Source organism: Solea solea, chromosome 15, assembly GCF_958295425.1.
Source record: "Solea solea chromosome 15, fSolSol10.1, whole genome shotgun sequence".
Taxonomy (NCBI): Eukaryota; Metazoa; Chordata; class Actinopteri; order Pleuronectiformes; family Soleidae; genus Solea; species Solea solea.
This window is the reverse complement of record NC_081148.1, coordinates 16,707,294-16,717,211: the sequence shown is the minus strand read 5'-3', so window position 1 is coordinate 16,717,211 and position 9,918 is coordinate 16,707,294. Positions and strand designations below refer to the sequence as shown.

General features: G+C 43.1%; 2 protein-coding genes across 4 annotated transcripts; one reads left to right on the top strand and one right to left on the bottom strand.

The window, feature by feature from the left end:
* The first annotated feature begins 647 nt into the window (after positions 1-647).
* On the top strand, positions 648-3,548 carry gpr75 (G protein-coupled receptor 75). 2 transcript variants are annotated; one of them, XM_058651804.1, is made up of 2 exons: positions 648-745; positions 1,207-3,548. In XM_058651804.1, exon 2 carries the CDS (start codon positions 1,321-1,323, stop codon positions 2,962-2,964), a length of 1,644 nt encoding a protein of 547 aa, XP_058507787.1. In that variant the 5' UTR covers positions 648-745; positions 1,207-1,320; the 3' UTR covers positions 2,965-3,548. The 2 variants fall into 2 exon arrangements, with proteins under 2 accessions (XP_058507787.1, XP_058507786.1); XM_058651803.1 differs by having other exon boundaries at positions 648-927.
* A 649-nt stretch (positions 3,549-4,197) lies between these two features.
* On the bottom strand, positions 4,198-9,678 carry erlec1 (endoplasmic reticulum lectin 1). Of its 2 annotated transcripts, none has more exons than XM_058651705.1 (14): positions 9,336-9,678; positions 9,109-9,213; positions 8,164-8,244; positions 7,951-8,028; positions 7,782-7,845; positions 7,349-7,395; positions 7,032-7,255; positions 6,701-6,842; positions 6,235-6,396; positions 6,092-6,151; positions 5,739-5,863; positions 5,566-5,643; positions 5,378-5,453; positions 4,198-5,032 (listed from the first exon to the last, which is right to left on the bottom strand). In XM_058651705.1, exons 1-14 carry the CDS (start codon positions 9,474-9,476, stop codon positions 4,961-4,963), a joined length of 1,455 nt encoding a protein of 484 aa, XP_058507688.1. In that variant the 5' UTR covers positions 9,477-9,678; the 3' UTR covers positions 4,198-4,960. The 2 variants fall into 2 exon arrangements, with proteins under 2 accessions (XP_058507688.1, XP_058507689.1); XM_058651706.1 differs by having other exon boundaries at positions 7,782-7,842.
* Positions 9,679-9,918: the final 240 nt, after the last annotated feature.

Genomic DNA, 9,918 nt, shown 5'->3' with positions numbered 1-9,918 from the left:
TAAAGAAGGTTCTCCACAGTCCTAGTTAATTAAACTAGTTAATACAAAATACTGGGCCTCGCCCGTTTCTTTCGATTCGACCGAGAGTATAATTTTTTTTGTCAGTGGATTTTATGTTTTATTCTACCCATTTAGTAGCTATAATATTTTTTATTTTTTTTTATCGTATTTTATGTATTAGAAGAAGTTTCAGGACAATGCAGTGCACATAAAGTAGTGACCAGCACCAAAAGCATAACAAAAGCTGGTCCATACTGGTCCACCACCATCCTTATGCTGGTCTATGCTGGTCCACCACCAGCACAAACCAGCATAGACCAGAATATGCTGGTTTTCCAGCTTTATTTTTAAGCTTAATGAGGCAAACAATGCGTTTGTATTGGAATTCGTCTGAGACGGTTGCTTTAAATATCACCACAGTAACGTCGCATATGATTTAGGCTAGTCCAGAATAAATATATTGTTCGTAATTTTTTTTTTTTATTATTATTATTTTAAATACGTTGTACATGGTGAACAAGAAATCGTTGTCTGCGGTAAGTGACGGTGTTTTACTGGGCAGCTTTCTCTCAGAAGGACTACTTTAATGCAGTGGTCGTGCTCGTGCTCTCATACGTAGGCAGTGACTTCATCATACATATCCTCAGTGCAGGATCCGCTGTGGCCGTCGCTCCTCAACGAGAATGGATCATGAGGCGCCAAGAAAACACTGTCATCTGGCTTTGCGCTTCAAAAACACGGACGTGTAAGGAACCTTTTTCTTTATTATCATTATTATTATTAATAACATCATTATTATTATTGTTTCATACCCGCGTTTGTTAATGAGCTGCTCTGCTGTGGAGGAGCTGCTGCTGCTGCAGCTGCGCTTTCCCTTGCGATGATAAAGCTTGAATATGATGATGGACACACGATTGATTTCAGGAGGTGGGTTCTATTTTTTTATCATTCTGAGTGCAGATTATTCGACAAATGTTGATGTGTGAACTGTACATGGGAATATTTCCTGTAGATTTCAGCAAACACTGTGTGAGGGGTGGGGGTTGGGGGGGGGGGGGGAGATGCAAGGTATAATTGGCCAAATGCAGTGGTGCATATCATCTACTGACGCTTCATACTAAACATGTACCTGCTATTATCAACAGTGAATGTGTCAGTGAACAGCTAATACAGCGACTGAAATGATTTTTTTTATCCTCTACCAAGGTGGCAGTAATGACGGAAGCAGCAGACACTGGGATCATCGTGTCCTCCTGCCACACAGAGGAATACCGTTGAACTGGACGACCGTGGGATTCTTATAAATCGTATAGGAATACAATGAACACCACTGTTATGCCCTCAGACCTGGTGGACGTGCCAAGACATCAGACCTTCAATGGCACCCTGGGCACCCAGACCTCATCCGGTTGGGCCGCGATCCACACCGCTACACTGACCTTTTGCTCTCTGCTCCTCATCTTCATCTTCTGCCTGGGCTCTTACGGAAATCTTGTGGTGTTCCTGTCCTTCTTTGACCCGGCGTTCCGCAAGTTTCGCACCAACTTTGACTTCATGATCCTCAACCTGTCCTTCTGTGACCTGTTCATTTGCTGCGTGACTGCTCCCATGTTCGCGCTTGTGCTCTTCCTGGATGCAGGCGGAGGGGACGGCGTGTCCAAGAGTTTCTGCTTTGCCTTCCACCTGACCAGCTCAGGGTTCATCATCATGTCTCTGGAGACGGTAGCTGTCATTGCGTTGCACAGACTGCGAATGGTTTTGGGGCAGCAGCCCAACCGCACCGCTTCCTTCCCACGCACGCTGGTCCTCACTGCGCTGTTGTGGACGTCGAGCTTCACCATGGCTGCCCTGCTCACCATGCGAGCATATCCACGTCGAGATGGGCCTTGCTTGCCCCATTTTGGCCTGGGAGGTGGACAGGCCAGGGTTGTATTATATGTCTACTTGGCGGACTTTGCCTTCTGTGTAGCTGTGGTGTCTGTGTCCTATCTGATGATTGCTCAAACACTGAGAAAGAATGCACAGGTGAGGAAGTGTCCCATCATCACAGTAGATGCCACATGCCCTCCACCCCCACCACCTCTCATTGCAGCAGGCTTTGAAAGCATGCAGTGTTCTGTGCAAGGCCCCCCTCTGTACCGTAACCAAACATACAACAAACTGCAGAATGTTCAGACACACCCGTACGCCAACAGGACCGGTCTCCCTTTGGTTCCAGGTGCTGCCCAAGGAGCCACCTGCTGCCAGTTGGTGTCTACAGTCAACTTGGCCACAGCCAAAGACTCTAAGGCGGTTTTCACCTGTGTTGTTATCGTGTTCTCTGTGCTGCTCTGCTGCTTGCCAATGGGAGTCTCACTGGCACAGGACGTTTTGACACCAGAAAGTACCTTCACACATTATCAGTTTGAACTGTGCGGCTTTGTGCTCATTTTCCTCAAGTCGGGCATCAACCCGTTTGTGTACTCGCGCAACAGCGCAGGCCTCCGCCGCCGTGTGCTGTGCTGCTTCCAGTGGGCGGCGGTGGGCTTTCTCTGTTGCAAGCAAAAGACTCGTCTGCATGCGATGGGCAAGGGCAGCCTGGAAGTCAATCGCAATAAATCCTCCCATCATGAGACCAATTCGGCCTATGTACTGTCACCCAAACCCCAGAGGAGGCTGGTGGACCAGGCCTGTGGGCCTAGTCACTCCAGGGATTGTGTCGGTAGTCCAAGAGCAACAGGTGTGCGCAAACCTCGACCGCCGAGTACCTCCACACCTATCAACACACGCATTGAGCCCTACTACAGCATCTACAACAGCAGTCCCTCGGCGGGGCCCAGCTCCCCCACCAGCCTGCAGCCTGTCAGCTCTCAGACATTTGCCTTTGCCAAGTCATATGTAGCCATGCACTACCACACTCACCAAGACACACTACAAGACTTTGAGAGCACGTCAGTACACCAGATTCCCATTCCCTCGGTCTAATCAAAGAGCTGCCAAAACACAAAGCTTTGAACAATTCCAAAATGGGAATTGAAACAGGAACAAGGACATTGTGTGTGTGTTATGTAGTTGGAATCCGTATCACTCTCTTGTTCTCTTTCACAGTGGACATAATACAATACAAGTCAAGTTTTCTTGAACGAAACAATTTACAGAACCAGTCATAAGCTTTTCCATGGAAACTAAAAACATGCAAGAGGTTTGTAATTGAAGTGTCTGTTTGAAAAAGTTCTTCTCTGTTACCGATTTCTTTCTTTTTACAAAATACTGAACTTTCACATGAATCTGCCTCTCTGTTGCACACGCATGTGCCATTATAACCTGAGACTGTAGATTTTCATTGCAGCAAAGCGACTGCAGTTGCTGCTTTCACCGCCGCCAACTCTGAGGGGCTGACGCTGCTGAGTGATTACTGACATCAGCTGCTGTGGTGTTGAGCCGCACATGGATGTTGATGGTATGTTGGTTGCACTTTGAAGGACTTTTTGTTGCTTCTGAAAAAAAATGTATACGTTGACCCCATATACACTTTTTGAAAAGAATAAATGTTTGGCAAGTGTAATGGATCTGTGCTTTCACTGTTATGTCCTTAAAAAGAAGATCAGTTGGAAACTATTCAATAATATTATTGAATACTTCTTATTTTCATTGTCACCGTTTTTTCTCTGGCTTTAGATTTGAAATGATAACATGACATTTAAATAGTTCCGATATTTTGTCACTCACAACTAATGCTATGATGTTATTTGAATTTTCATGTGACAACTTTTGATGCATCAATCTGTAGAGAATATCATTTTAATTGTGTTGACCCAGCTGCAGATGAACCATTGCAGAGGAGTTTTCCAAACTAAAAATTGCTGAGACTGCAAATGCTTCTTGCTGCAGTGGCTCATTGTTACAATTACTGCAAAACTGCAATTAATATTATTATTCCTGTATCAACTCCTTTTGTTTTCTTACAACAAATGGGGGGGGGGGGGTTCATATACAGTAATGATTACACTACACACTTGGTGTCAGCGCCCTCTGGTGGCTTTCATTTACCTTGGCAATTTAAACAGTACAATGTTTGTCCTTCAAGGATGAAAAACTAATGAAATTCTATTGTTAAAGCCCATTCAAGTGACATTCTCCCCCCAATAATAATATTAAGTAAACCCAGTTTTTTTAAACCTCATTTTTATCTGTGAGACAATAACAGAACAACGTCAATAAGGTTTTATATTTTAGCTTTATTCTCTTCTCAGAACGCACTTTTTTTTATCTCTGTGATACAGCAGTGATCAGGATCCCAGATTGCATTTTTACATTTGCTCATACACACACACACGCACACACATTTCACATATGAGATTTTACTCAACCACTCCACCTGGAAATGAAAACAGCATATATTCATACTACTGCTGCTACTCATATCTACACATACAAAAAAAATCCACAGTCAAACTCTCATCTCACTCATATTATCACTTATATCTCACACACACACACACACACTTTAAAGACAATAAAACCACCATGAATATTGTTTGATTCCCCTGATGATCATCAATCCCCAAATTCACCCCTTATTTACTTGCAATAAATCAACACAGAGAGAAGCATAGACACCGAGGACAGGCAATAAATTCATGGCCGAGTGGAGTGCGGCATCAGCCCGTTTCCTTGTGTTCTCACAGAGTCTGTGCTCACCTGCTGGAGTAGTTTGTGATGTGGCAGTGCACAGGTCAGGCCATGTGGTGGCGCTGTGCTACAGGAAGTCCAGCTTCAGGATCACGTTTAACCTCTGTTGAAATGAATGTTGGCTTTTTAGTGCAGTATCATGGGCAGTATCTATCTCTCTTCCTCTGCAACGTAGGCTTCTGTGTTGTCATAGTGTCAATAAGTCTCTTCAAGTAAATCCCCCTCTGCTCGTACGTGTGACCTCTCTTTGTCCTTCATGCACGGTTGCCGCCACATGACCTTGACGAGTTTAGCTGTTAAGTGACAGAAGTCCATGTTCATCAGCAGTGTCAAGAATCCTGCATATGACTGGAGACTCGACCTAGAGGGAAAGAAAGATATGTCAGTCAGGTTGAATGTGACCTACAGCTAGAAAATATAATTTCTGCTCTTCCTTCTTTCACAAAACAATTTATTTAAATTATTGCTATACCCATAGCAATTGCTTAAGTTTAAGCAAGTTTCGGGCTAAGATGTGAATTGGTTAAGGTTAAGCATTAACTGGTTATGGTCAAGATTCACGATAACGCTATGTTTAAACCGTCCAAATGAATGGAAGTCAATGCAGTGTTCTAAAATGAATAGCTGCACAAACCTGTGTGTGTGAGAGAGAGAGACAGAGAGAGAGAGAGTTAGTGAGCGACTCACTTGTTGATAGTGAACTTACCCCAAGGATGTACTGACAAGTCTGAGGCTCCAGCATATAGACAGTGACCGCATGGGGAGACTCAGACTCCTTGCATCTGACATAGAGAAGAATGAATCATTAGGTTGTAGGGCCACTGTACTGCTGCTTTAATCGCGCGCGCACACACACACACGCCCTCTCTTCCTTCGTCCAATGACTCTACTCACTTGAGCTTGACAATGACCTGTCTGGGCTTCCCTGTCAAATCACAAACATCCCCGTGGCCATAAAAGTGGGAAACCAACCTGTTGCACATAAGAGAACAATAATGGAGGGTGAGAAAAAATCAACAATATCTATCCGCATCCAAGGTTCCGGTCCAGTTGTGTGAGTAACATACTTGACTTTCTGCACTCCGTCATCTTTGAGCTGGTAGGATCTGGCTACGTTCTTCTTGGCCCAATCAATGTGCTCCTCATTGTTCCAGTTCCCCACCACCACAATGTTTTTTCCTTGCTCTTTGTCCTGGAGAACATTTTGATGAATTATCTTTAAATTAAAATAATTTCAGCTACTTTTGACAAATTGAGGAAATGTTTAAGTCACAAAATAAGCAGCCACATGTTAAATCAAGACAATTATAAGCAGATTGATTGTGTAAATACTTGATAGTTAGACAAGTTGATACTGTACTGTACTGAACCGAACCTTTCCACTAGGTGGAAACCCGGCTTAGCATGGAGAGACCCTTACCTCATGGTACTGATGAACATGCCTTCCATAGCAGAACTCATATTTCCACCAGCCTACTCCCTGGAACACACATTCAGACTATTACATGTCACTGAATAGTTGAATCAAAAATCACTTGGGTGTTATCGATGAACCTGTCTCACCCCATGCAGACAGTATGAGCCACTGAGGAACTCCTTGATGAGCTGGTCATCTGTCAAACGGGAGATGTGGGTGGTGCCCACAGTGACCTGGGCCTGCCCTCCAACTGTGATCGGTTTGTGAGTGGAGGTGAAGGCTTCCTCTCTCACCGGTGGCACCTCCTCCTGCAACATGTCAAAGATACAAGAGTTGTCACTGCATGCACTGTCCATGTTTGTCATCTTGTGATCTTTCAGTTAAATGAACTGTAGTAATCTTTCACAAATTGGGAATCAAGTGATCTGAGAGAGAACCACACTTCTGCACCTCCCATCTTGTTTACAGCCTTTCAAATAATCTGCAGTGTGACAGGACAGATTGCTCCCATTTGCTGTTCCACTACACCTGCTCTGTATACAGGTCTTTTCAGATGCTGTAGCAATGGCAGAAAATGACTGCTTCAGAGACTAACTAGCTTTAATGTCCCACCTCTCTGGTCTCAGATGTAGCACTGAAAGGCGGTTTGAGCTGCTGCTCTTGTTCCTTGTCCAACTGGGTGAGCCGTTGAGGTCGCAGCGGGGAGCCTGCCAGAGCTTGGCAAAAGATGGTGTTCACTGGTGATGACTTAAACCTGGCGGGAAGACATGTTGAGTTTGAAAACAGCAAGATACACGGAGGGATCGAACCTGACAGACATCAGTAGGGATGACTAATCTCAAAAACCTGCATTTCAGGATTTCCACACTAGAAAATTCAACATGTATCTGATGGCAAGTCACAGTCCTAGAATATTTAAAAGGAGTCCTTTTGTGTGCTGTACCTGTATTTTGGGTGAGCACAAAGTAGCGGAGTTAACACCACCACTTCATATTCACACGTTGTGACTTCAGCGACAGACAGGATCTCATGCTTGGCCTCTGGGTGACACACGTACAGTACAGATGTGGCGCGAGGCTCGTCCTGTTTCAGCACACAAGGAGTCCCATTTCCCATTTCCAATGAGAAGTAGGGAGTGAGTTGACCTTCTATGTTCTTAGTGGGCACCTGGACACCAGCGGAGTGAAAGAAGAAAGGAAAGACGTGATAAATGTGTGAAGTATCAGCATGTCTGAATGTTTGTTTTGGTTTTATACGTACTTCTGTTTCAGCTGTCGATTTGACATTTTCTGCCTCTTCAACTTTATCTGAAAAAAATAATTTGCAGTTAGTAAGATAAAGTATTCAAAACCAATCCAACTTTATTTGTGAAGCACTTTAAAACAACCACAGTGGACCAAAGTACTGTACAGAATAATAAATAAGACAGAATAAATATAAAGCATAAAAGCTCACACAATAAAATACATTATAATACATAAAATAAAATAAATTAAAATACATAAAAATGGATACAAGAAACAGCCAAGCAATAAATCACAATACAAACTTAATTTTGTATTCCCTGCCCAGGGACCACAGATGCAAATTAGCTATTTAGGTTCTGTACATGTTCCCTGTCAACTAAACTAAATTATTAAAAATAATTCAAACTAAATATATTCTAAACGTTGACATTTACAAAGAGACTCACCTGTCTCTGAAGACTGGCTCTTCTGTGCCATATTCCCCAGAAAGTATTCTTGAACACTTATCTTCTGTGGAAGCACACACAGTCAACCTTTGCACATGTTCCACTAAGTAAGTTCACGGCTTCTAATTTGTTACATTTTAAAGTTATTCTACAGAGAGAAAACACTGACCTGCCCAGTCTCCTTCTCTTCGTGATACTGTCGTACATGCTTCCCATGGCACACTTCGTATGTCCAGTAAGACTCTATCTGCAAAGTTGACAAGCTTATTTGTTATGCTCTACTAACATAGCATAGCACTGCATCGAAAAATAGTTTCAGTCTCTCTGCTGAGAGAAATAGGGAAATTAGATGAAAGAAGACCAGAGACGTGTGTGGTCTTACCCGATACGAGCAGCTGCTGCGTTTGAACAGTGGCTCCAGCAGTTCACCCGGACTGAGCCCACCATATGCCTTATCACCGTCCTAAGACAAAACACACACCAAGCAGAGGCTTAAGTGACAATTGTTTTTATGAATTCTGTTTCACTTGTTTGGCTAGGATGACACAATCAAACCATTAATGTGTTAAACCTGTTGAAATGACTGGGAAAACACCCCAAAAAAAACATTTGCTGTATTTGCTTTGGCTTCTATATGTTATTATCGCAGTACCATTTAGCTTCCTCCGTTTCAGGGTGCATACTGGGTTACTGTCAAGACAGTGTAAATGATGTTATTATTTACTCTTTATGTTGTTTTGGCAATAGAAATGTCGATTAAGTTGTTGTAAAACCCTCAAAATGAAGATGTCCACAAATATTGTGGTTCTTTCAGTAACCACATTTATCCAGTTTACAGTTATAGGGAAATTAATATAGACATTTAAGAGGCCAAACTCTAAAGTAAGTTTTTAACTATATCATATAAAGCTCTACTCAAACTAATGAATCTATTATTAAAATAGTTATTGATACATTTTGTTAATGAATTAACAATCAATTCACCATACAGTACAGCCACATCAGCCATGGAAGCAAGCATCCTTTAAATACCATAAAATAAGCCACTAAAAAGCCAATGGTCGTACATGGATGGCTCCAGAGGCCCTTTTTCTGTTATTGTGTCAACTTGGCACCTGTAACTAATTGTATCTTTAATGATGTTTTCTCAAATACAGTAAAAGGAATTTTGCCATGTGTGGCCTCAATATGTCTTTGAACCACATTATGACATTATTCCAGGTAAAGAACAAAGAGGCAAATGCGTGCACCTAAGGGAAATCGAGTGTGCCATGTGGCATTAATCCATTGGATAAAACAGTTTGATAAAGGGTAAAAACCTGCTTACCTCATCTCCAGCTGTCAGGGAGGGCAGCAGACATTTGTACTTCTCCTTCTCCGTTGTTGTCATGATAACAAAGTCATCGTCGCTGTAAAGTGCACCTGCATGTGGCTGAAACACACAGACAAACCAAACTTGTTTTAATATAAGAGAGGACTCTGAGTACACGAGAACTGCATGTCCCTTACGCTCATTATTGTTCCATGAAAATAAAAAACGACAAGGAGACATACCAGCGTAAACTCAGCGTCAGGCCAGGTGATTTTGAACGGGACCTCGTCTGTAAAAGAGGGATAGCCCCCTCTGTTAGCGGAGACGCCGCCGCAGACCTCCAGCAGCCCGCACACAATCACCAAGAGCAACCCAGCCGTCATGTCTCCTGTGCGGCTGCGGAGCTCCTTAGCACAGCCAGTTCCTCATGTAACAGCCCCCCTCAACTCACACCAGCACCGGCCTGAGCGATGAATGTAAAGTCGCAGCAAAATCCGAGGAGGTCGTGTTTGACAGATCTAATGAAAGACAGTGCAAGGCGGATGTCAACAACACCGCATACAGCACAGGAAGTGATCTGTTTACTTGCCACGTCATGTTCCGCACATCCGCTTTCGCATTGGGCTGAAACATCAACAGCGCCCCCCTACGTCGATATGAAGTACTGAACGTTTTATGGCAACAAATGGCGGAAAAGTTCAAGTTAAATTCTGAAAGTTGTATAGATTATTACTATTCAGTATTTAAAAGTATACAATTCATTCATTCATCCATTCTCTACCACAGACGGTGTAAGGTTTAATAGGTCAACACCTCTTTCCTACT